The sequence below is a fragment of the Camarhynchus parvulus genome, unplaced genomic scaffold (genome assembly GCF_901933205.1).
Source record: "Camarhynchus parvulus unplaced genomic scaffold, STF_HiC, whole genome shotgun sequence".
NCBI lineage: Eukaryota > Metazoa > Chordata > Aves > Passeriformes > Thraupidae > Camarhynchus > Camarhynchus parvulus.
The window spans coordinates 15,676-42,051 of record NW_022148089.1 but is presented as its reverse complement, the minus strand read 5'-3'; the positions used below and the strand labels follow the sequence as shown (position 1 = coordinate 42,051).

The 26,376-nt window shown below is 45.5% G+C and overlaps 1 protein-coding gene across 1 annotated transcript; it reads right to left on the bottom strand.

Moving 5' to 3' along the window:
* On the bottom strand, positions 1-25,881 carry LOC115916025 (cysteine and histidine-rich protein 1-A). Its single transcript, XM_030969734.1, has 5 exons — positions 25,857-25,881; positions 25,562-25,650; positions 14,024-14,262; positions 6,133-6,344; positions 1-405 (listed from the first exon to the last, which is right to left on the bottom strand). The coding sequence occupies exons 1-5, from the start codon at positions 25,858-25,860 to the stop codon at positions 14-16; spliced, it is 936 nt and encodes a 311-aa protein (XP_030825594.1). The 5' UTR covers positions 25,861-25,881; the 3' UTR covers positions 1-13.
* Positions 25,882-26,376: the final 495 nt, after the last annotated feature.

The window sequence follows — 26,376 nt, the reverse complement described above, 5'->3', positions numbered from 1 at the left end:
AAAAAGTCACGTTTTATTTTTGGATCTGGAATATAAAAAGCCGCAGGTTGATGTTCTTGGCCGCCAGCAGTTTGTTGCACTCCACCGAGTCGACGATGGGCAGCGCCATGTAGTCGGTCTCGTTGCTCTCGTTGCTGAAGACGAAGTGGTAGATGACCGGGTTGATCTTGACGTCGTCGTAGGGCCCCTCGAGGAGGAGGAAGGAGCACTCCATGGGGGAGTTGACCTTGCTCTTGAGGATCAGCTGGAAGCTCAGCGTGCGCTTGCAGGACAGGTTGGGGTTGCGCTCCGAGTCGTTGACGCGCGCCTTCAGCACCCACGTCTGGTTGAGCACGGTCAGGCGCGGCGTCTCGTAGTACAGGCGCGTGATGAAGTCGTCCGTGCGGTACGGGCGGAACTGCACCTCTGCGGAAAGCGGGGGGAAAAGGTGGGGAAAATCAGATGGGAAAAAAGGCAGGAATTGTCACTGGATCCCCACGGATTCATTGGGGTCTGGGAGGGTTCCAGGAGCCGTCATCAGATCCCACAAGAATCTCATCTTCGTCTCCCAAAATTCCACAAATTGTCAATGGATTCTAACAGGGGTCACCGTGATCCCACAGAACTCCACAAATGATGACTGGATCCCACAAGGACTCGCAAGGATCCTACAAAATTCCTGGAATTATCAATGGACCCTAAAAGGATTCTTCAGGAGCCTAAAAAATCCCCAGAATTATCACCAGATCCTAAAAGAATTCATCATTATCCTACAAAATTCCCGAAATCATCAATGGATCCCACAAGAATTCTCCGGGATCCTAAAAAAATCCCCAGAATTATCACCAGATCCTACAAGGATTCATCGTTATCCCACAAAGTTCCCAGAATTATCAATGGATCCTAACAGGGCTCACCGTGATCCTACAGAATTCCTGGAATGATCAATGGATCCTAAAAGGATTCTTCAGGATCCTAAAAAATCCCCAGAATTATCACCTGATCACCTGATCCTACAAGGATTCATCATTATCCTACAAAATTCCCGAAATTATCAATGGATCCCACAAGAATTCTCTGGGATCCTAAAAAAATTCCCAGAATTATCACCTGATCCTACAAGAATTCACCGTTATCCCACAAAATTCCCAGAATTATCAATGGATCCTACAAGGATTCACCAGGATCCTACAGAATTCCCGGGTTGATCCCAGTGCCCCCCGCAGCCCCAGGCCTGGCTGAGCACGGTCAGGCGCGGGACGGAGTCGTCCGTGCGGTACGTGCGGAACTGCACCTCTGCGGAAAGCGGGGGGAAAAGGTGGGGAAAATCAGATGGGAAAAAAGGCAGGAATTGTCACTGGATCCCCACGGATTCATTGGGGTCTGGGAGGGTTCCAGGAGCCGTCGTCAGATCCCACAAGAATCTCATCTTCGTCTCCTAAAATTCCACAAATTGTCAATGGATTCTAACAGGGGTCACCGTGATCCCACAGAATTCCACAAATGATGACTGGATCCTACAAGGACTCGCAAGGATCCTACAAAATTCCTGGAATAATCAATGGATCCTACAAGGATTCACCAGGATCCTCAAAAAATCCTGGAATCATCACCAGGATCCTACAAAATTCCCCAAAATTATCACCGGATCCCAAAAGGATTCACCAGGATCCTACAAAATTCCCAGAATTATCATCAGGTCTCAACTGGATCCTACAAAATTTTCCAAATGATCACTGGATCCTACAAGGACTCATGAGGATCCTACAAAATTCCTGGAATGATCAATGGATCCTAAAAGGATTCTTCAGGAGCCTAAAAAATTCCCAGAATTATCACCTGATCCTACAAGGATTCACCGTTATCCTACAAAATTCCTGAAATTATCAATGGATCCCACAAGAATTCTCCGGGATCCTAAAAAAATCCTGGAATCATCACCAGGATCCTACAAAATTCCCAAAAGTACCTCAAGTTTCCAAGTGGCTTCACCAGGATCCTACAAAATTCCTGGAATGATCAATGGATCCTAAAAGGATTCTTCAGGATCCTAAAAAATTCCCAAAATTATCACCAGATCCTACAAGGATTCATCGTTATCCCACAAAATTCCCCAAATTATCAATGGATCCTACAAGGATTCATCGTTATCCTACAAAATTCCCCGAATTATCAATGGATCCTACAAGGATTCACCAGGATCCTAAAAAAATTCCCAGAATTATCATCAGATCCTAAAAAGGATTCGCCAAGATCCTACAAAATTCCCTGGATCATTACCAGATCCCAAAAGGATTCATCATTACCCTAAAAAATTCCCCAAATTATCAATGGATCCTGAAAGGATTCACCGTGATCCTACAAAATCCCTGGAATGATCACCGGATCCTGAAAGGATTCTTCAGGATCCTAAAAAATTCCCAAAATTATCACCTGATCCTACAAGGATTCATCGTTATCCTACAGAATTCCACAAATTATCAATGGATCCTAACAGGGCTCACCGTGATCCTACAAAATTCCTGGAATGATCAATGGATCCTAAAAGGATTCACCAGGATCCTACAAAATTCCTGGAATTATCAATGGATCCCACAAGAATTCCCCGGGATCCTAAAAAAATTCCCAGAATTATCACCAGATCCTACAAGGATTCATCGTTATCCTACAAAATTCCTGAAATTATCAATCGATCCAAAAAGGATTCGCCAGGATCCTACAAAATCCCTGGAATGATCAATGGATCCTACAAGGATTCATCGTTATCCCACAAAATTCCCCAAATTATCAATGGAGCCTAACAGGGCTCACCGTGATCCTACAGAATTCCTGGAATGATCAAGGGATCCTAAAAGGATTCTTCAGGAGCCTAAAAAATTCCCCAAATTATCTCAAGTTTCCAAGTGGCTTCACCAAGATCCTACAAAATTCCTGGAATTATCAATGGATCCTAAAAGGATTCTTCAGGATCCTAAAAAATCCCCAGAATTATCACCTGATCCTACAAGGATTCATCATTATCCCACAAAATTCCCCAAATTATCAATGGATCTTACAAGGATTCATCGTTATCCTACAAAATTCCTGAAATTATCAATGGATCCTACAAGGATTCATGGTTATCCTACAAAATTCCCCGAATTATCAATGGATCCTACAAGGATTCACCAGGATCCTAAAAAAATTCCCAGAATTATCAATGGATCCTAAAGAGGATTCGCCAGGATCCTACAAAATTCCCTGGATCATTACCAGATCCCAAAAGGATTCATCATTACCTAAAAAATTCCCCAAATTATCAATGGATCCCGAAAGGATTCACCAGGATCCTACAAAATTCCCAAAAGTACCTCAAGTTTCCAAGTGGCTTCACCAGGATCCTACAAAATTCCTGGAATGATCAATGGATCCTAAAAGGATTCTTCAGGATCCTAAAAAATTCCCAAAATTATCACCAGATCCTACAAGGATTCATCGTTATCCCACAAAATTCCCCAAATTATCAATGGATCCTACAAGGATTCATCGTTATCCTACAAAATTCCCCGAATTATCAATGGATCCTACAAGGATTCACCAGGATCCTAAAAAAATTCCCAGAATTATCATCAGATCCTAAAAAGGATTCGCCAAGATCCTACAAAATTCCCTGGATCATTACCAGATCCCAAAAGGATTCATCATTACCCTAAAAAATTCCCCAAATTATCACTGGATCCTGAAAGGATTCACCAGGATCCTACAGAATTCCCAAAATTCTCATCAGATCCTAGAAGAATTCACTGTTATCCCACAAAATTCCCCAAATTATCAATGGATCCCAAAATGATTCATCACTATCCTACAAAATTCCCAAAATTCTCATCAGGTCCTACAAGGATTTGTCAGGATCCTATAAAATTCCCAAAATTCTCACCAGGATCCTCCAAAATTCCCAAATTTCTCATGAGGATCCTACAAGGATTTGTCAGGATCCTCCAAAATTCCCAAATTTCTCATCAGGTCCTACAAGGATTCACCGGGATCCTATAAAATTCCCAAAATTCTAAAAAGGATCCTCCAAAATTCCCAAAATTCTCATCAGGATCCTCCAAAATTCCCAAATTTCTCATGAGGATCCTACAAGGATTTGTCAGGATCCTACAGAATTCCCAAAATTCTCACCAGGATCCTCCAAAATTCCCAAATTTCTCATCAGGTCCCACAAATCACCGATCCTAAAAATTCTGGAATCCCAAACTGGGTTCCCATTGTCCTACAAAATTCCCAAATTTCTCATCAGATCCTACAAAATTCCCAGAATTCTCCTCAGGTCCTCCAAGGATTCGTCAGGATCCTACAAAATTCCCAAAATTCCCACCAGGATCCTCCAAAATTCCCAAATTTCTCATGAGGATCCTACAAGGATTTGTCAGGATCCTACAGAATTCCCAAAATTCTCACCAGGATCCTCCAAAATTCCCAAATTTCTCATCAGGTCCCACAAGGATTCACCAGGATCCTAAAAAATTCCTGGAATCCCAAACTGGGTTCCTCATTGTCCTACAAAATTCCCAAATTTCTCATCAGATCCTACAAAATTCCCAGAATTCTCCTCAGGTCCTCCAAGGATTCGTCAGGATCGTACAAAATTCCCAAAATTCCCACCAGGATCCTCCAAAATTCCCCAAAATTCTCATCAGGATCCCATTGGCTTCTCCCAAAATTCCCAGCAGCCCCGTTGTCCAATCCCATCCCAAATTTCTTCTTCCAGCCTCAGATCTTCTGGAATTCCAGGAGAAATCCGAAATCTGATTTTCACCCGTGGGAAGAGCTCGGGAAAAAATTTGGGAAAATGTTGGAAAATCCCCCCAAAAAATTTGTAGGGAATTCCAGAAAATCCTGGAAAAACCAAGAAATGCACAGGAAATTTTGGGAAAAGTCCAAGAAAGCTTTGGGAAATCCTGAAGAACAATTGGAGAAGACAAAAAAGAATTGGGAAAACGTTCAGGAAAACCAAAAAAAACCTGGAAAAACTTCAGGAAAGCCTGGAAAATCCTTGGAAACCCCATAAAAACTCCTGAAAATGCCATAAAAACTTCAGAAAATCCCAAAAAGCCTTCTGAAAACCATGGAAAACCCTTGGAGAACCCCATAAAACCTTCTGAAAACCATGGAAAACCCTTGGAGAACCCCATAAAAACTCCATAAAACCTCAAGAAACCGTCACAAAACCCCACAAAACCTTTAGAGAACCATTGGAAACCCTTGGAGAACCCCATAAAACCTTCAGAAAACCTCAAGAAACCTCCAGAAAACCCAAAAAAACCTTCTGAAAACCGTGGAAAACCCTTGGAGAACCCCATAAAACCTCCTGAAAACCATGGAAAACCCTTGGAGAACCCCATAAAACCTTCATAAATCCTAAAAAGACTTTCTGAAAACCACAGAAAACTTTTAGAGAACCATTGGAAACCCTTGGAGAACCCCATAAAAACTCCATAAATCCTCAAGAAACCTCCAGAAAACCCAAAAAAACCTTCTGAAAACCGTGGAAAACCCTTGGAGAACCTCACAAAACCTTCAGGAAACCATGGAAAACCCTTGGAGAACCCCAGAAAACCTTCTGAAGACCCCATAAAAACTCCATAAAACCTTCAGAAAACCTTGGAGAACCTCATAAAACCTTCTGAAAACCATGGAAAACCCCTGGAGAACTCCATAAAAACTCCATAAAACCTCAAGAAACCTTCACAAAACCCCATAAAACCTTCAGAAAACCCCAAAAAACCTTCTGAAAACCATGGAAACCCTTTTGGAGAACCCCACGAAACCTTCTGAAAACCTCAAGAAACCTCCAGAAAACCCCATAAAACCCAAAAAAACCCATGGAAAACCCTTGGAGAACCCCAGAAAACCTTCTGAAGACCCCATCAAACCTTCAGAAAACCTTGGAGAACCTCATAAAACCTTCTGAAAACCATGGAAAACCCTTGGAGAACCCCAGAAAACCTTCTGAAGACCCCATAAAACCTTCTGAAAACCCCATAAAACCTTCGGAAAACCATGGACAACCCTTGGAGAACCCCAGAAAACCTTCTGAAGACCCCATCAAACCTTCAGAAAAGCTCGGGAAATGTGGGGATTCGGGGGAATTTTGGTGGCTCTCCGTACCGGTGTAGCCGATCTTCTCGAAGCTGAGCAGGCTGAAGATGCTGTTGTAGAGCTGCATCTCCTTCTTGCGCGTTTGGTCCATCTCGTCGAGGATCTCCATGAGCTCGTTGCCCGTCTTGGTGGGGTGGGAGCACTCGGCCTCGTGCACCGAGAGCTCGTGGAAGGGGCCCTGCCAGGGACACCCGATGCGCTTGTACTTGCACTGCGTCACCCTGGAGAGAAAACGGGGGGAAAAACGGGAATTTTGGGGAAAATCCCAAATGTTCGGGGATTTTTGGGAACGTTGGGTGGCGTTCCGGGGAAATCTGGGAGGAGCAGGGGAGAGCGGAGCGGGGAATTTGGGGGAGAAACGGGAAATTTGGGGGGAAAATGGAAAATCGGAGTGGGGAATTTGGGAGAGATATGGGAAATTTGGGGGAAAAATGGGAAATTGGAGTGGGGAATTTGGGAGAGAAATGGAAAATTATGAATGGAAATTTGGAGGGAAAATGGAAAATCCGAGTGGGGAATTTGGGATAAAAATGGAAAATAAAAGTGGGAAATTTGGGATAAAAATGGAAAATTATGAATGAAAATTTGGAGGGAGAACGGAAAATCCAAGTGGGAAATTTGGGAGAGAAATGGAAAATTATGAATGAAAATTTGGGAAAGAAATGGAAAATTAAGAGAGAAAATTTGGAAGAGAAATGGAAAATTATGAATGAAAATTTGGAGGGAAAATGGAAAATCAGAGTGGGGAATTTGGGAGAGAAATGGAAAATTATGAATGAAAATTTGGAGGGAAAATGGAAAATCAGAGTGGGGAATTTGGAAGAGAAATGGAAAATTAAGAGTGAAAATTTGGAATAAAAATGGAAAATCAGAGTGGGAAATTTGGGAGAGAAATGGAAAATTAAGAGTGAAAATTTGGAATAAAAATGGAAAATCAGAGTGGGGAATTTGGGAGAGAAATGGGAAATCAGAGTGGGGAATTTGAGATAAAAATTGGAAAATTGAAGTGAAAATTGGAATAAAAATGGAAAATCCAAGTGGGAAATTTGGGAGAGAAATGGAAAATGAAGAGCGAAAATTTGGAGGGAAAGTGGAAAATTAAGAGAGGAAATTTTGGGGAAAAAATGGGAAATTTGGGATGAATGTGGGAAAATCCGAGTGAGAAATTTGGGATAAAAAACCGAAAATCAGCGTGGGAAATTTGGGAGAGAAATGGAAAATTATGAATGAAAATTTGGAGGGAAAACGGAAAATCAGAGTGGGGAATTTGGGAGAAAAATTGGAAAATTAAGAGTGAAAATTTGGAATAAAAATGGAAAATCAGAGTGGGAAATTTGGGAGAGAAATGGAAAATTATGAATGGAAATTTGGAGGGAAAGTGGAAAATTAAGAGAGGAAATTTTGGGGGGAAAATGGGAAATTTGGGATAAGGATGGAAAATCCAAGTGAGAAATTTGGGATAAAAAACCCGAAAATCAGCGTGGGAAATCTGGGAGAGAAATGGAAAATTTGGGAATTTTTTGGGAGTATTTGGGATAAAAGTGGAAAATGCAAGTGGGGAATTTGGGGACCAAAGGGAGAATTTGGGATAAAGTTGGAGAATGGCAGAGGGGATTTGGGAGCGCCCGGCCTCGCGCACCGAGAGCAGCCTGGAAATGGGGAAAAAACGGGAATTTTGGGGAAAATCCCAAATGTTCGGGGATTTTTGGGAACGTTGGGTGGCGTTCCGGGGAAATCTGGGAGGAGCAGGGGAGAGCGGAGCGGGGAATTTGGGGGAGAAACGGGAAATTTGGGGGGAAAATGGGAAATTGGAGTGGGGAATTTGGGAGAGAAATGGAAAATTATGAATGGAAATTTGGAGGGAAAATGGAAAATCAGAGTGGGGAATTTGGGAGAGAAATGGAAAATCAGAGTGGGAAATTTGGGAGAGAAATGGAAAATGAAGAGCGAAAATTTGGAGGGAAAGTGGAAAATTAAGAGTGGAAATTTTGGGGGAAAAAATGGGAAATTTGGGATGAATGTGGGAAAATCCAAGTCAGAAATTTGGGATAAAAAACCGAAAATCAGCGTGGGAAATTTGGGAGAGAAATGGAAAATTATGAATGAAAATTTGGAAGGAAAACGGAAAATCAGAGTGGGGAATTTGGGATAAAAATTGGAAAATTAAGAGTGAAAATTTGGAATAAAAATGGAAAATCAGAGTGGGAAATTTGGGAGAGAAATGGAAAATTATGAATGAAAATTTGGAGGGAAAGTGGAAAATCAGAGTGGGAAATTTGGGAGAGAAATGGAAAATTATGAATGAAAATTTGCAGGGAAAGTGGAAAATCAAGAGAGGAAATTTGGGAGAGAAATGGGAAATCAGAGTGGGGAATTTGAGATAAAAATTGGAAAATTGAAGTGAAAATTGGAATAAAAATGGAAAATCCAAGTGGGAAATTTGGGAGAAAAATGGAAAATGAAGAGTGAAAATTTGGAGGGAAAATGGAAAATGAAGAGTGGAAATTTTGGGGGGAAAATGGGAAATTTGGGATAAGGATGGAAAATCCAAGTGAGAAATTTGGGATAAAAACCCGAAAATCAGCGTGGGAAATTTGGGAGAGAAATGGAAAATTTGGGAATTTTTTGGGCATATTTGGGATAAAAGTGGAAAATGCAAGTGGGGAATTTGGGGACCAAAGGGAGAATTTGGGATAAAGTTGGAGAATGGCAGAGGGGATTTGGGAGCGCCCGGCCTCGCGCACCGAGAGCAGCCTGGAAATGGGGAAAAAACGGGAATTTGGGGGAAAATCCCAAATGTTCGGGGATTTTTGGGAACGTTGGGTGGCGTTCCGGGGAAATCTGGGAGGAGCAGGGGAGAGCGGAGCGGGGAATTTGGGGGAGAAACGGGAAATTTGGGGGAAAAATGGGAAATTGGAGTGGGGAATTTGGGAGAGAAATGGGAAATTATGAATGGAAATTTGGAGGGAAAATGGAAAATCGGAGTGGGGAATTTGGGAGAGAAATGGAAAATAAAAGTGGGAAATTTGGGATAAAAATGGAAAATTATGAATGAAAATTTGCAGGGAGAACGGAAAATCCAAGTGGGAAATTTGGGAGAGAAATGGAAAATTATGAATGAAAATTTGGGAAAGAAATGGAAAATTAAGAGACAAAATTTGGAAGAGAAATGGAAAATTATGAATGAAAATTTGGAGGGAAAATGGAAAATCAGAGTGGGGAATTTGGGAGAGAAATGGAAAATTATGAATGAAAATTTGGAATAAAAATGGAAAATCAGAGTGGGGAATTTGGGAGAGAAATGGAAAATTAAGAGTGAAAATTTGGAATAAAAATGGAAAATCAGAGTGGGGAATTTGGGAGAGAAATGGGAAATCAGAGTGGGGAATTTGAGATAAAAATTGGAAAATTGAAGTGAAAATTGGAATAAAAATGGAAAATTGGAGCGGGAAATTTGGGAGAGAAATGGAAAATTATGAATGAAAATTTGGAGGGAAAGGGAAAATTAAGAGTGGAAATTTTGGGGAAAAAAATGGGAAATTTGGGATGAATGTGGGAAAATCCGAGTGAGAAATTTGGGATAAAAAACCGAAAATCAGCGTGGGAAATCTGGGAGAGAAATGGAAAATTTGGGAATTTTTTGGGGGTATTTGGGATAAAAGTGGAAAATGCAAGTGGGGAATTTGGGGACCAAAGGGAGAATTTGGGATAAAGTTGGAGAATGGCAGAGGGGATTTGGGAGCGCCCGGCCTCGCGCACCGAGAGCAGCCTGGAAATGGGGAAAAAACGGGAATTTGGGGAAATCCCAAATGTTCGGGGATTTTTGGGAACGTTGGGTAGGCGTCCGGGAAATCTGGGAGGAGCAGGGGAGAGCGGGAGGGGGAATTTGGGGAGAAACGGAAATTTGGGGGGAAAATGGGAAATCGGAGTGGGGAATTTGGGGGAGAAAGGGGAAATTATGAATGGAAATTTGGAGGGAAAATGGAAAATCACAGTGGGGAATTTGGGATAAAAATGGAAAAACGAGGCTGGAAAATTTGGGATGAATGTGGGAAATCAGAGTGGGAAATTTGGGAGAGAAATGGAAAATTACAAATAAAAATTTGGAGGGAAAGTGGAAAATCAGAGTGGGAAATTTGGGATAAAAATGGAAAATCGGAGTGGGGAATTTGGGAGAGAAATGGAAAATGAAGAGCGAAAATTTGGAGGGAAAGTGGAAAATTAAGAGTGGAAATTTTGGGGGAAAAAATGGGAAATTTGGGATGAATGTGGGAAAATCCAAGTGAGAAATTTGGGATAAAAAACCAAAAATCAGCGTGGGAAATTTGGGAGAAAAATGGAAAATTATGAATGGAAATTTGGAGGGAAAACGGAAAATCAGAGTGGGGAATTTGGGATAAAAATTGGAAAATTAAGAGTGAAAATTTGGAATAAAAATGGAAAATCAGAGTGGGAAATTTGGGAGAGAAATGGAAAATTATGAATGAAAATTTGGAGGGAAAGTGGAAAATCAAGAGAGGAAATTTGGGAGAGAAATGGGAAATCAGAGTGGGGAATTGGAGATAAAAATTGGAAAATTGAAGTGAAAATTCTGAATAAAAATGGAAAATCCAAGTGGGGAATTTGGGAGAAAAATGGAAAATGAAGAGTGAAAATTTGGAGGGAAAGTGGAAAATTAAGAGTGGAAATTTTGGGGGAAAAAATGGGAAATTTGGGATGAATGTGGGAAAATCCAAGTGAGAAATTTGGGATAAAAAACCGAAAATCAGCGTGGGAAATTTAAGAGAGAAATGGAAAATTATGAATGAAAATTTGGAAGGAAAATGGAAAACCAGAGTGGGGAATTTGGGATAAAAATTGGAAAATTAAGAGTGAAAATTTGGGATAAAAATGGAAAATTAAGAGTGGGAAATTTGGGAGAGACATGGAAAATTATGAATGAAAATTTGGAGGGAAAGTGGAAAATCAGAGTGGGAAATTTGGGATAAAAACGGAAAATCCGAGTGGGAAATTTGGGAGAGAAATAGAAAATAAGGAATGAAAATTTGGTGGGAAAGTGGAAAATTAAGAGTGGAAATTTTGGGGAAAAAACGGGAAATTTGGGAAAATTGCTGGGATTCTTGGGAAATTTGGGATTAAAATGCCCCAGAACCCTAAAAAATCCCATCAATTCCTAAAAATCCTCAGCTGTCCCCACACTGCTTCTGGTGGTGCTCCAAGGAAGATCTCAAGAACTTTGAGGTGTCCCACCATCCCAAAAAGACCAAAAATGAACTTGAAACCACCAAAAACTGCCCCAAAAGCACCAAAAAATCCCTTAAAATGCCCAAAAATCTTTCACCTACCTTGGCACTCCTTCTGATGGTGCTCCAAGAAAGATCTCAAGAACTTTGAGGTGTCCCACCATCCCAAAGCCACCAAAAAACGCCCCAAAACCACTAAAAACTGCCCAGAACCCCCAAAAATCTCCAAAAATCCCCCAAAGTCCATTTTCTACCACGCCACACCTTCCGATGGCATTCCAAAGATCTCCAGAACGTTGAGGTGTCCCACCACCCCAAAACCACCAAAAACCACCTCCAAACCACCACAAGACCAGCCCAAACTACCCTGAAACCCCAAAAGATCTCCAAAAATTCCCATAAATTTCTTCTCCAACCTTCACCTGTCCTCACACTCCTTGTGGTGGTGCTCCAAGGAAGATCTCAAGAACTTTGAGGTGTCCCACCATCCCCAAAGCCACCAAAAACCACCCCAAAACCACCAAAAAATCCTCCAAAAAAATCCCAAAAATGTTCCCAAAATCCCCCACGTGTCCTGGCGCTCCTCCTTCTGGTGGCGTTCCAACGATCTCAAGAACTTTTTGGTGTCCCACCATCCCAAAACCACCCAAAAATTCCCAAAACCACCAAAAAACCATCCCAGAACTCCAAAAGATCTCAAAAAATTCCCAAGAATTCCTTTTCCATCCTTCACCTGCCCTCAAATCCTACTGGTGCTGCTCTGAGAAAGATCTCGAGAACTTTCTGGTGTCCCACCATCCAAAAGCCACCAAAAAGCACCCCAAAATCCAAAAAAATCGCCAAAAAATCCTAAAGAATCCCCAAAAAAATCCCCAAAAGTTCCCAAAAATCCTTCACCTGTCCTCACACTGTTTCTGGTGGTGCTCCAAGAAAGATCTCAAGAACTTTGAGGTGTCCCACCATCCCGAAACGGCCAAAAATCACCCCAGTACCACCAAAAATCCCCAAAAAATCCCCCAAAATTGCAAAAAAATTCCCAGAAATTCCTTTTGCATCTCTCACCTGTCCTCACACTCCTGATGCTGATCTAATAAAGATCTCAAGAACTTTGAGGTGTCCCACCACCCCAAAACCACCAAAAACCACCCCAAAACCACCAAAAACCACCCCAAGCCACCTCGAAACCCCAAAATATCTCAAAAAAATCCCCAAAAATTCTCAAAAAATCCCCAAAAAATCCCCGACAACCTCCTGATGGGGCTCCAAGGAAGATCTCAAAAACTTTGAGGTGTCTCACCATCCAAAAGCCACCAAAAAGCACCCCAAAATCAAAAAAATCCCCAAAAAATCCTAAAGAATCCCCAAAAAAATCCCCAAAAGTTCCCAAAAATCCTTCACCCGTCCTCACACTCCGTTTCTGATGGTGCTCTAAGAAAGATCTCAAGAACTTTGAGGTGTCCCACCACCCCAAAACCACCAAAAACCATCCCAAAACACAAAAAAAACCCCAAAAATTCCCAAAATTTCCCAAGAAATTCCCAATATTCCCTCACCCATCCTGACACTTCTTCAGGTGATGCTCCAAGAAAGATCTCAAGAACTTTCAGGTGTCCTACCATCCAAAACCACCAAAAACCACCCCGAAACCCGCGAATCCACCAAAAAAATCCCCCAAAAAATCCCAAAAAAGTATAAAAGTCCTTCTCCTGTCACACCACATCTCCTTCTGGTGGTGTTTCAAGATCTCAAGAACTTTGAGGTGTCCCACCACCCCAAAACCACCAAAAACCACCCCAAAACCACCAAAAATCTCCAAGAAATTTGCAAAAAAAAAACCCCAAAAAATCCCAAAAAAATCCCTCACATCCTTCTGGTGCTACTCTAAAAAAGATCTCAAGAACTTTGAGGTGTCCCACCACCCCAAAGCCACCAAAAACCATCCCAAAACCACCTCGAAACCCCAAAACATTCCCAAAATTCCCAAAATATTTCCAAAAAATTCCCAATATTCCCTCACCCATCCTGACACTTCTTCAGGTGATGCTCCAAGAAAGATCTCAAGAACTTTGAGGGGTCCCACCATCCCAAAACCATCAAAAACCACCTCAAAACCCCCAAAAATCTCCAATAAATTCACAAAAATTCCCCAAAAAATCCTAAAAATCCTTCACCTGTCCTCACACTGTTTCTGGTGGTGCTCCAAGGAAGATCTCCAGAACTTTGAGGTGTCCCACCATCCAAAACCACCAAAAACCACCCCGAAACCACCAAAAACCACCTCGAAACCCCAAAACACCTCAAAAAATCCCCCAAAAATCCCAAAAATCCTTTACCTATCCTCACACTGTTTCTGGTGGTGCTCCAAGAAAGATCTCAAGAACTTTCAGGTGTCCCACCACCCCAAAACCACCAAAACCATCCCAAAACCACCTCGAAACCCCAAAAAATTCCCAAAATTCCCTCACCCATCCTGACACTTCCTCAGGTGATGCTCCAAGAAAGATCTCAAGAACTTTGAGGTGTCCCACCATCCCAAAACCACCAAAAACCACCCCGAAACCACCAAAAACCACCGCTAATCCAACAACCACCTCCAAACCCCAAAACACCTCAAAAAATCCCCCCCAAAAAACTCCCAAAAATTCCCAACAAATGACCTGTCCTGGCACTCCCCTCCTTCCCGTTCCCCGACCGCAGGGAGGGGGAACTGGCAGGAATGCCCCATATCTCGGCCGCAGCTTCCGCTGACCGCCTTCTCCACGGCCAGGTTGCGGCAGCAGAGGCTCTTGGAGATCTCGCAGCGGCAGTTGGGACACGTGGCCTGCTCCTCCTTGAGCCGCGAGTCGGCCAGCAGGTGGATGAAACACCCGGCGCACATCAGGTGCCCGTTGGTGCACTGGGTGGGGACACAAAAAAATTGGGAATTTCCGCATTTTCAGTGTTATTTTTACATCCCAATTTCCTATTTTCCCACCTTTTTAATTTCAATTTTTTCCCATTTTTTATTCTTATTTTTCCATTTAATTTGCCATTTTAATTCCATTTTCTTCTGCTTTTTTAATTCTTATTTTTACCATTTAATTCCTCATTTTCTCACCTTTATTTATCAATATTTTCCACCAATATTTATCCCAAATATTCCCAATTTTTCCTCATTTTCCCCATTATTTCTCCCCATTGATCCCCAATTCCCCATTGGAATTTCCCATTGATTCCCAATTCCCCATTGGAATTCCCCATTGATTCCCAATTCCCCATTGATTCCCCATTGATTCCCAATTCCCCATTGGAATTCCCCATTGATTCCCATTTTCCATTGGAATTCCCCATTGATTCCCCATTGGGATTCCCCATTGGAATTCCCCATTGATTCCCAATTCCCCATTGATTCCCCATTGATTCCCCTAGTTCCCCATTGGAATTCCCCATTGATTCCCAATTCCCCATTGGAATTCCCCATTGGAATTCCCCATTGATTCCCAATTCCCCATTGATTCCCAATTCCCCATTGATTCCCATTGGAATTTCCCCATTGATTCCCCATTGATTCCCAATTCCCCACTGGAATTCCCCATTGATTCCCAATTCCCCATTGATTCCCAGTTCCCCATTGAATTCCCCATTGATTCCCAGTTCCCCTCTGCAATTCCCCATTGATTCCCATTTATTTTCCCATTGGAATTTCCCATTGATCCCCATCCCTTCCCATTTCCCAGCCGGTGGATCAAACACCCGGGGCACATCAGGTGCCCGTTGGTGCACTGGGTGGGGACACAAAAAAATTGGGAATTCCCCGCATTTTTAGTGTTATTTTTACATCCCAATTTCCTATTTTCCCACCTTTTTAATTTCAATTTTTTCCCATTTTTTATTCTTATTTTTCCATTTAAATTCCCATTTTAATTCCATTTTCTTCCTCTTTTTTTAACCCTAATTTTTACCATTTAATTCCTCATTTTCCCACCTTTATTTATCAATATTTTCCCCCATTATTGATCCCAAATATTCCCAATTTTTCCTCATTTTCCCCCATTATTTCTCCCCATTGACTTCCAGTTTCCCAATGGAATTTCCCATTGATTCCCAATTCCCCATTGATTCCCCATTGATTCCCAATTCCCCATTGGAATTCCCCATTGATTCCCATTTTCCCATTGGAATTCCCCATTGATTCCCAATTCCCCATTGATTCCCAATTCCCCATTGATTCCCAGTTCCCCATTGAATTCCCATTATTCCCCCATTGATTCCCAGTTCCCCATTGGAATTCCCCATTGATTCCCCATTGATTCCCCATTGATTCCCAATTCCCCATTGATTCCCAATTCCCCACTGATCCCCAATTCCCCATTGGAATTTCCCATTGATCCCAATTCCCCATTGGAATTCCCCATTGATTCCCAATTTTCATTGGAATTTCCCATTGCTGCGCTGGGAAATACAAAAAAAAAAAAATTGGAATTTTTGGGGATTTGGTGCCGTTGGAATTTGTGCTTGGGTTGGTGGGAGGGAAACTGAGGCACGGGGTGCTGGTGGTGATGGTGGAACTCAAAAATCCCCATAAAAAAGCTCCATTCTGGCGCTTCAAGGGTTAATTTATTCTGGCAATTAGCTCTAATTTTCCCTGAATAATCTTATTATTGGTCCTTATTATTTTTCCCGAAAACTCCCAATTTATCCTCATTTTTACAACTTATTTATTCTCATTTTTCCACTTGATTTATCCTCATTTTCCACCTTTTTTTCCTCATTTCCCCCATTTATTTATTACTAATTTTCCCTATTAATTATCCAAAATATTCCAATTTTTTCCTCCCTTATTTATCAATATTTTCCCCCATTAATTATCCCTAATATTCCAAATTTTTCCTCATTCTTGCTATTTATTTATCAATAATTTCCCCTATTAATTATCCCAAATATTCCAATTTTTTCCTCATTTTTCCCATTTATTAGTCAACAATATCCCCTATTAATTATCCCCAATAGTCCAAATTTTTCCTCATTTTCCCACTTTATTTATCAATAATTTCCCCTATTAATTATCCCAAATATTCCAAATTTTTCCTCATTTTCCCCCATTATTTATTAACATTTTTCCCTATTAATTATCTCAAATATTCCAAATTTTTCCTCATTTTCCCCCATTATTTATCAATATTTTCCCCCATTATTTATCCCAAATATTCCAAATTTTTCCTCATTTTCCCCCATTATTTATTAACATTTTTCCCTATTAATTATCTCAAATATTCCAAATTTTTTCCTCCCTTAATTATCAATATTTCTCCTATTAATTATCCCAAATATTCCAATTTTTTCCTCATTTTCCCCCATTATTTATCAATATTTTCCCCATTATTTATCCTTAATATTCCCAATTTTCCCTCATTTTCCTCGCTTATTTATCAATCTTTTCCCCCATTATTTATTCCAAATATTCCCAATTTTGCCTCATTTTCTCCATTTATTTATCAATATTTTCCCCAATTATTTATCCTTAATATTCCCAATTTTTCCTCATTTTTCCCATTTATTTATCAATAATTCCCCCTATTAATTATCCCAAATATTCCAAATTTTTCCTCATTTTCCCCCATTATTTACTAACATTTTTCCCTATTAATTATCTCAAATATTCCAAATTTTTCCTCATTTTCCCCATTTATTTATCAATAATTTTCTCCATTATTTATCCAAATATTCCATTTCTATATTATTATCAATTTTTTCCTCCCTTATTTATCAATATTTTCCCCCATTAATTATCCCTAATATTCCAAATTTTTCCTCATTCTTGCTTTTAACCCTCTATTATCCCAATATCAAATTTTTCATTTTATTTATCAATTCCAATTCCTCTCCCATTTATTTATCAATAATTTCCCCTATTAATTATCCCAAATATTCCAAATTTTTCCTCATTTTTCCCATTTATTAGTCAACAATATCCCCTATTAATTATCCCCAATAGTCCAAATTTTTCCTCATTTTCCCCATTTATTAATTAATAATTTCCCCTATTAATTATCCCCAATATTCCCATTTTTCCTCATTTTCCCCCATTATTTATTAACATTTTTCCATATTAATTATCCAAAATATTCCAAATTTTTCCTCATTTTCCCCCAATTATTTATCCTGAATATTCCAAATTTAATCAACTAATTAATCAATTAATCAGGTAATTCGATCTGATTCTTGGATTAATTAATCTCACATTAAATTAGTACCAGATTTAGTTAATAAATCAGTTAATAAACTAATAATCAATCAATTATTCAATCAATTAAACAATGAATTAATCTATTAATTAATCAATCAATAATTAATTCATTGGAGCCCATCCTGGCATTTATTAGCCCCAGATTTAATTAAACCCAGAATTAATCAATTAATTAAACAATTAAATAATCAATCAATTAATCAATTAATTGATTAGTTAATTGATTCCCATCCTGCAATTAGTCCCCACTTCACAACAAATAACATTTGATCCCATCCTGGTGTTAATTAACCCATTATTAATCCCAGAAACTAACAATAATTAATCAATCAATCAATCCATCCATCCCTGAATTAATCAATTAATTCATCAATTAAATAACCAATCAATTAATCAATCAATTTATCAGCCAATTAATCAATTAATTAATCAATCAATCACCTATTTATTGGATCCCATCTTGGCATTAATTAATGCCAGATTTAATTAACCCCAGAATTAATTACTCAATCAATCCTTGAATTAATCAAACAATTAATCAATTAATTAATCAATCAATACCTAATTCATTGGATCCCATCCTGGCATTAATTAACCCCAGATTTAATTAATCCCAGAATTAATCAATCAATCAATCCCCAAATTAATTAATTAATTAACCAGTTAAATAATCAATCAATAACTAATTAATTAGATTCCATCCGACATTACTGAATCCCAGATTTAATTAATCCCAGAATTAAGTAATCAATTAATTAATCGATTAATCAATCAATTAATTATTCAATTAAATAATCAATCAACACCCAATTCATTGGATCCCATCCTGGCAATAATTAACCCCAGATTTAATTAATCCCAGAATTAATCAATCCATCCATCCATCCATCCCTGAATTAATCAATAAATTAATCAATTAATTTCTCAATTAAATAATCAATCAATTCATCAATTCATTGCATCCCATCCTGGCATAAATTAACCTCAGATTTAATTAATTCCAAACTTAATTCCTCAATCAATCCATCCCTGAATTAATCAATCATTCCACCAATTAATCAATTAATTTCTCAATTAAACAATCAATCAATCAATCAATTCATTGGATCCCATCCTGAAATTAATTAAGCCCAGATTTAATTAATCCCAGAATTAATTCCTCAATCAATCCCTGAATTAATCAATCAATCAATTAATCAATCAATAACTAATTAATTGGATCCTATTCTGGCATTAATTAGCCGCAGACTTAATTATTCCTGAAATTAATCAATCAATCGATCAATCCATATCTGAATTAATCAATGAATTATTTAATTAATGAATCACTTAATCAATCAATTAATCACTCAAGTAATCAGTTAATTGGATACAATGCTGGTATTAATTAACCCCAGATATAATTAATCCCAGATTTAATTATTCTATCAATGAAACCCTGAAGTAATCAATTAATTAGTCGATTAATTAATCAATCAATAATTAATTTATTGGATCCCATCCTGGCATTAACCCCAGATTTAATTAAGCCCACAATTATTTCATCAATGAATCCCTGAATCCATCAATTCATTCATCAATTAATAACCAATCATTCATCAACCAATTCATCAATTCATCAATTCAATAACCAACCAATTCATCAATCAATTCATCCATTCATTCATCAATTCAACAACTAATCAATTCATCAATCAATTCATCAATAATTAACAATATCAATCAATTCATCAATTCAATAAGCAATCAATTCATCAACCAATTCATCAATCAATTCATCAATTCAATAAGCAATCAATTCATCAATCAATCATTCACAATCATAACCATTCATATCAATTCAATCCAATTCAATTCAATCAATTCAATAACCAATCAATTCAATAACCAATCAATTCACCAATCAATTCATCCATTCATCACCAATTCAATAACCAATCAATTCATCAATCAATTCATCAATCAATTCATCAATCAAAATATCATAATTATCAATTATTATTTCAATAACAACAATTATCAATCATTCATCAATTCATTCATCAATTCAATAACCAGCAATTCATCAATTCAATAACCAATCAATTCAATACACAATTAACAAAATCAATATCAATACAACATTTCAATCTTCAAATTATAACCAAATTTCACATCTCAATCATTATAATTAATACAATTCACAATCAATAAAATAATTATAATAATTCATCAATTCATTCACCAATTCAATAACCAGCAATTCATCAATCAATTCATCAATTCACTAACCAACAATTCACCAACCCCATCACACATACATACTATCTACAACTCACAATTCACCATTCAATAACCAATCAATTCACCAATTCACTAACCAACCAATTCATCAATCAATTCACCAATTCATTGATCAATCGCTCAACACCACTTCCACAGACCCCACCCTGGCACCAATTAACCCGGATTTAATTAACCCCGGCGTTCATTAACCGCTCCGTGCCTGCCTTGCTGGCCCAGGGGGTGACAAAGGAGCCCTTGGTGGCATCTGGGGGGACTTTGGTGGCCCTGGAGGGGACAGGGCCACCCTGAGGGGACTTTGGTGGCCCCTGGGGCACTTTGGTGGCCCTGGGGGGACCTTGGTGGCCCCTGGGACACTTTGGTGGCCCTCGGGGGACCTTGGTGGCCCCAGGGACAGTTTGGTGGCCCTGAGGGGACCTTGGTGGCCCCAGGGACACTTTGGTGGCTCTGGGGGAGCTTTGGTGGCCCCTGGGTACGGTTTGGTGGCCCGGGGGACCTTGGTGGCCCCAGGGACAGTTTGGTGGCCCTGAGGGGACCTTGGTGGCACCTGGGACACTTTGGCGGCCCTGGGGCAGCTTTGGTGGCCCCTGGTGGGGTTTGGTGGCCCAGGAGGGGACAGGGACATTCTGGGATGGTTTTGGTGGCCCTGAGGGGACTTTGGTGGCCTTGGAAGGGTTTGGTGGCCCAGGGGGTGACAAAGGAGCCCTTGGTGGCCCCTGGGGGGGTTTGGTGGCCCAGGAGGGGACAGGGACACTTTGGGATGGTTTGGTGGCCCCTGGGGGGACTTTGGTGGCCCCAGGGACAGTTTGGTGGCCCCCAGGAGGGTTTGGTGGCCCCTGGTGGGGTTTGGTGGCCCATGAGAGAACTTTGGTGGCCCAGGAGGGGACAGAGACACCCTGAGCGACTTTGGTGGCCCCTGGGACACTTTGGTGGCCCTGGAAGGGTTTGGTGGCCCAGGGGGTGACAAAGGAGCCCTTGGTGGCCCAGGGGAGCCTTTGGTGGCCCCAGGCCTTGGTGGCCATGAGGGCACTTTGGTGGCCCATGAGGGGACAGGGACACCCTGGGACATTTTTGGTGGCCCCGAGGAGATTTTGGTGGCCCTGGGGGGCTTTGGTGGCCCAGGAGGGGACAAAGGAGAGGTTTGGTGGCCCCTGGGACTCCTTGGTGGCCCATGAGGGGACAGGGACACCCTGAGGGACTTTGGTGGCCCTGGTGGGGTTTGGTGGCCCAGGAGGGGACAGGGCCACCATGAGGGGACCTTGGTGGCCCTGCGGACAGTTTGGTGGCCTCTGGGGGGGCTTTGGTGGTCCCAGGGACAGTTTGGTGGCCCTGGTGGGCTTTGGTGGCCCAGGAGGAGACAGAGACACCCGGAGGGGACCTTGGTGGCCCCAGGGACACTTTGGTGGCTTCTGGAAGGGTTTGGTGGCCCAGGGGGTGACAAAGGAGCCCTCGGTGGCCGAGGAGGGGACAGGGACACCCTGGGACATTTTTGGTGGCCCTGAGGGACTTTGGTGGCCCCTGGTGGGGTTTGGTGGCCCATGAGGGAACTTTGGTGGCCCATGAGGGGACAGAGACACCCTGAGGGGACTTTGGTGGCCCCTGGGACACTTTGGTGGCTCCTGGAAGGGTTTGGTGGCCCAGGGGGTGACAAAGGAGCCCTTGGTGGCCCTGAGGGGACTTTGGTGGCCCATGAGGGGACAGCGCCACCCTGAGGGGACCTTGGTGGCCCCAGGGACACTTTGGTGGCCCTGGAGGGGACAGGGACACCTTGGGGTCTTGGTGGCCCCTGGGGGGGCTTTGGTGGCCCCAGGCCTTGGTGGCCCCTGGAGGGGGTTGGTGGCCCTGAGGGGCTTTGGTGGCCCAGGAGGGGACAGGGACACCCTGAGGGGACTTTGGTGGCCCCAGGGACACTTTGGTGGCCCCTGAGGGGACTTTGGTGGCCCTGGTGGGCTTTGGTGGCCCAGGAGGGACAGGGCCACCATGAGGGGACTTTGGTGGCCCCTGGGACATTTTGGTGGCCCTGGAGGGGGTTGGTGGCCCAGGAGGGGACAGGGACATTCTGGGATGGTTTTGGTGACCCTGAGGGGACTTTGGTGGCCTTGGGGCAGCTTTGGTGGCCCCTGGGACACTTTGGTGGCCCATGAGAGAACTTTGGTGGCCCATGAGAGAACACGGCCACCATGAGGAGACTTTGGTGGCCCTGAGGAAGTTTGGTGGCCCCTGGGACACTTTGGTGGCCCTGGGGGTTTGGTGCCCAGGGGTGACAAGCCTTGGTGGCCCAGGGGAGCCTTTGGTGGCCCCAGGCCTTGGTGGCCCCTGGAGGGGGTTGGTGGCCTTGAGGGGGTTGGTGGTCCAGGAGGGGACAGGGACACCCTGAGGGGACCTTGGTGGCCACAGGGACACTTTGGTGGCCCCTGAGGGGACTTTGGTGGCACCTGGTGGGGTCTGGTGGCCCTGATGGAACTTTGGTGGCCCATGAGGGGACAAGGCCACCATGAGGGGACTTTGGTGGCCCTGAGGAAGTTTGGTGGCCCCTGGGGCAGCTTTGGTGGCCCTGGGGGGTTTGGTGGCCCAGGAGGGGACATTGGGGGCCCCAGGGACAGTTTGGTGGCCCCGAGGATGGTTTGGTGGCACCTGGGGGCGGTTGGTGGCCCAGGAGGGGACAGGGACACTCTGGGACATTTTTGGTGGCCCTGAGGGGACTTTGGTGGCCCTGGGACAGTTTGGTGGCCCTGGAAGGGTTTGGTGGCCCAGGGGGTGACAAAGGAGCCCTTGGTGGCACCAGGGGGCCTTTGGTGGCCCCAGGCCTTGGTGGCCATGAGGGCACTTTGGTGGCCCAGGAAGGGACAGGGACACCTTGGGATGGTTTGGTGGCCCCTGGGGGGACTTTGGTGGCCCCTGGAGGAGATTCAGTGGCCCATAAAGGGACTCGGGGGGGCTTTGGTGGCCCAGGAGGGGACAAAGGAGAGGTTTGGTGGCCCCTGGGACTCCTTGGTGGCCCATGAGGGGACAGGGACACCCTGAGGGACTTTGGTGGCCCTGGTGGGCTTTGGTGGCCCAGGAGGGGACAGGGACACCATGAGGGGACCTTGGTGGCCCTGCGGACAGTTTGGTGGCCTCTGGGGGGGCTTTGGTGGTCCCAGGGGCAGTTTGGTGGCCCTGGGGGGACTTTGGTGGCCCAGGAGGAGACAGAGACACCCAGAGGGGACCTTGGTGGCCCCTGGGACACTTTGGTGGCCCTGGGGGGGGGTTGGTGGCCCAGGGACACTTTGGTGGCTTCTGGAAGGGTTTGGTGGCCCAGGGGGTGACAAAGGAGCCCTCAGTTGCCGAGGAGGGGACAGGGACACCCTGGGACATTTTTGGTGGCCCTGAGGGACTTTGGTGGCCCCTGGTGGGGTTTGGTGGCCCATGAGAGAACTTTGGTGGCCCATGAGGGAACAGAGACACCCTGGGACACTTTGGTGGCCCCTGGGACACTTTGGTGGCCTCTGGAAGGGTTTGGTGGCCCAGGGGGTGACAAAGGAGCCCTTGGTGGCATCTGGGGGGGGCTTTGGTGGCCCAGGAGGGGACAGGGCCACTCTGAGGGGACCTTGGTGGCCCCAGGGACAGTTTGGTGGCCCTGAGGGGACTTTGGTGGCCCAGGGACAGTTTGGTGGCCCTGAGGGAACTTTGGTGGCCCATGAGAGAACACGGCCACCATGAGGAGACTTTGGTGGCCCTGAGGAAGTTTGGTGGCCCCTGGGACACTTTGGTGGCCCTGGGGGGGTTTGGTGGCCCAGGGGGTGACAAAGGAGCCCTTGGTGGCCCAGGGGAGCCTTTGGTGGCCCCAGGCCTTGGTGGCCCCTGGAGGGGGTTGGTGGCCTTGAGGGGGTTGGTGGTCCAGGAGGGGACAGGGACACCCTGAGGGGACCTTGGTGGCCACAGGGACACTTTGGTGGCCCCTGAGGGGACTTTGGTGGCCCCTGGGAAGGTTTGGTGGCCCCTGGTGGGGTCTGGTGGCCCTGATGGAACTTTGGTGGCCCATGAGGGGACATGGCCACCATGAGGAGACTTTGGTGGCCCTGAGGAAGTTTGGTGGCCCCTGGGGCAGCTTTGGTGGCCCTGGAGGGGGTTGGTGGCCCAGGAGGGGACAGGGACACCTTGGGGGCTTGGTGGCCCCTGGGGGGCTTTGGTGGCCCAGGAGGAGACAGAGACACCCTGAGCGGCTTTGGTGGCCTCTGGAAGGGTTTGGTGGCCCAGGGGGTGACAAAGGAGCCCTTGGTGGCATCTGGGGGGGCTTTGGCAGCCCAGGAGGGGACAGGGCCACTCTGAGGGGACCTTGGTGGCCCCAAGGACAGTTTGGTGGCCCTGGGACACTTTGGTGGCCTCTGGAAGGGTTTGCTGGCCCAGGGGGTGACAAAGGAGCCCTTGGTGGCATCTGGGGGTCTTTGGTGGCCCAGGAGGGGACAGGGACACCTTGGGGGGCTTTGGTGGCCCCAAGGACAGTTTGGTGGCCCTGGTGGGGTTTGGTGGCCCATGAGAGAACTTTGGTGGCCCATGAGGGGACAGAGACACCCTGGGACACTTTGGTGGCCCCTGGGACACTTTGGTGGCCTCTGGAAAGTTTTGGTGGCCCAGAGGGTGACAAAGGAGCCCTTGGTGGCACCTGGGGGGGCTTTGGTGGCCCCAGGCCTTGGTGGCCCCTGGTGGGGTTTGGTGGCCCAGGAGGGGACAGGGACACCCTGGGACGGTTTTGGTGGCCCTGAGGTGACGTTGGTGGCCCTCAGTGAGCCGTGAAGGGACAGGGGGTGACAAAAACCCCTGGAGGTGACACCAGCTGTCCCCAAGGGGGGGACAGAGCCACCAGGGAGGTGACAGGGCCACCAAGGGGGTGACAGGGCCACCAGGGGGTGACAGGGCCACGGGGGGGGGACAGTGCCACTGGGGGACACAGTGTCACCGGGGGGGGACAGGGCCACCAGATCAGTGACAGGGCCACCAGGGAGGTGACAGGGCCACCACGAGGGGTGTGACAATGCCACAAGGGGGTGTGACAATGCCACAAGGGGGTGGCAGCGCCACAAGAGGGTGGCAGTGCCACCAGGGGGGTGACAGGGCCACCGGAGGGGGGGACAGGGCCACCACAGGTTGTCCCCATGTCCCCAAGGGGTGTCCCTGTCCCCAAAGGGTGTCCCCATGTCCCCAAGGGGTGTCCCTGTCCCCTGAGGGTGTCCCCGTGTCCCCAAGGGGTGTTCCTGTCCCCAAGGGGGTGTCCCTGTCCCCAAGGGGTGTCCCTGTCCCCAGCGGGTGTCCCCGTGTCCCCAAAGGGTGTCCCCGTGTCCCCAAGGGGTGTCCCTGTCCCCAAGGGGGTGTCCCTGTCCCCAAAGCCGTGTCCCCGTGTCCCCAAAGGGGCATCCCTGTCCCCGATCCCCTCACGACCCCTCCCGGTGCCACCCCCACTGTCCCCCCGTCCCCATCACTGTCCCCCCGTCCCCATCCCTCCGCCCCCCTGTCCCCATCCGCCTGTCCCCCCTGTCCCCACCACTGTCCCCCCGTCCCCACCGCTGTCCCCCTGTCCCCACCGCTGTCCCCCCTGTCCCCACCGCTGTCCCCCTGTCCCCACCGCTGTCCCCCTGTCCCCACCGCCTCCCCACCGCTGTCCCCCTGTCCCCACCGCCGTCCCCCTGTCCCCAAAGCGTCCCCGGACCTGGTAGACGGAAGCCTTGGGCAGGTCGAGGCACACGGTGCAGCAGAGCACGGAGTAGAGGCGCTCCTCCAGCTTCACGCTGCCCGCCGCCCCCTCCGCGCCGCCGCCGCCGCTCCCGGCCGCCCTCAGCCGCTTCTTGGGCGGCGCGTCGGGATCGGCGCCCGCCTCCAACAGCAGCGCCGCCGCCGCCGCCGCTTCTTCCGCGCCGCCGCTTTCGCCTCCTCCCAAAGCGGCCGCGGCTGCGGGGCCGGGAGCGGCCGCGGAAGGAGCGGAGGGAGCGGCGGGGCCGCCGCCGGCATCGCGCTCCTCCGGCCCGGACATCGCCGCCATCGCCGCCGCCTCACCCCGCCGCCATCTTGGCCGCCCTCACGCTTCCCCTCAGGGGTGGAGCCAATGGGAGGGAGGGAGAGGCGGGGCGGGAAATGAGGGGGCCAATGGGAGGGCGAGGAGGGAGGAGCGAAGGGTGAGACGACCAATGGGAGGGCGAGGTTTGGGGTTGGGGGCGGGGATTTCAACGGCAGGGCCGGCAGATGCCGGTAGAGAGGCGGGGTTTTATGACGTCACTAGGTATGGGCCAATGGGAGGCGAGAGAAGGGAGAAGGCGGGGTTTGGGGGCGGGGCTTGTGGCGGGAGCGCGCGGGGGCGGCGCGCTCCGGGCCACCAGTATAAACCAGTATAGACCAGTATGGGACCATCATGGGACCAGTATAAACCAGTATAAACCAGTATAGACCAGTATGGATCAGTATAAACCAGTATGGACTAGTATGGACCAGTATAAACCAGTATAACCCAGTATAAACCAGTATAGACCA

Excerpts from the sequence above, each read along its gene's own strand:
- LOC115916025 (XM_030969734.1), bottom strand. Across the intron at positions 6,345-14,023 it reads GGAGGGGAGTGCCAGGACAG|GGTGACGCAGTGCAAGTACA; the intron begins GTCATTTGTTGG and ends TTTTCTCTCCAG. Across the intron at positions 406-6,132 it reads CGAGAAGATCGGCTACACCG|AGGTGCAGTTCCGCCCGTAC; the intron begins GTACGGAGAGCC and ends CGCTTTCCGCAG.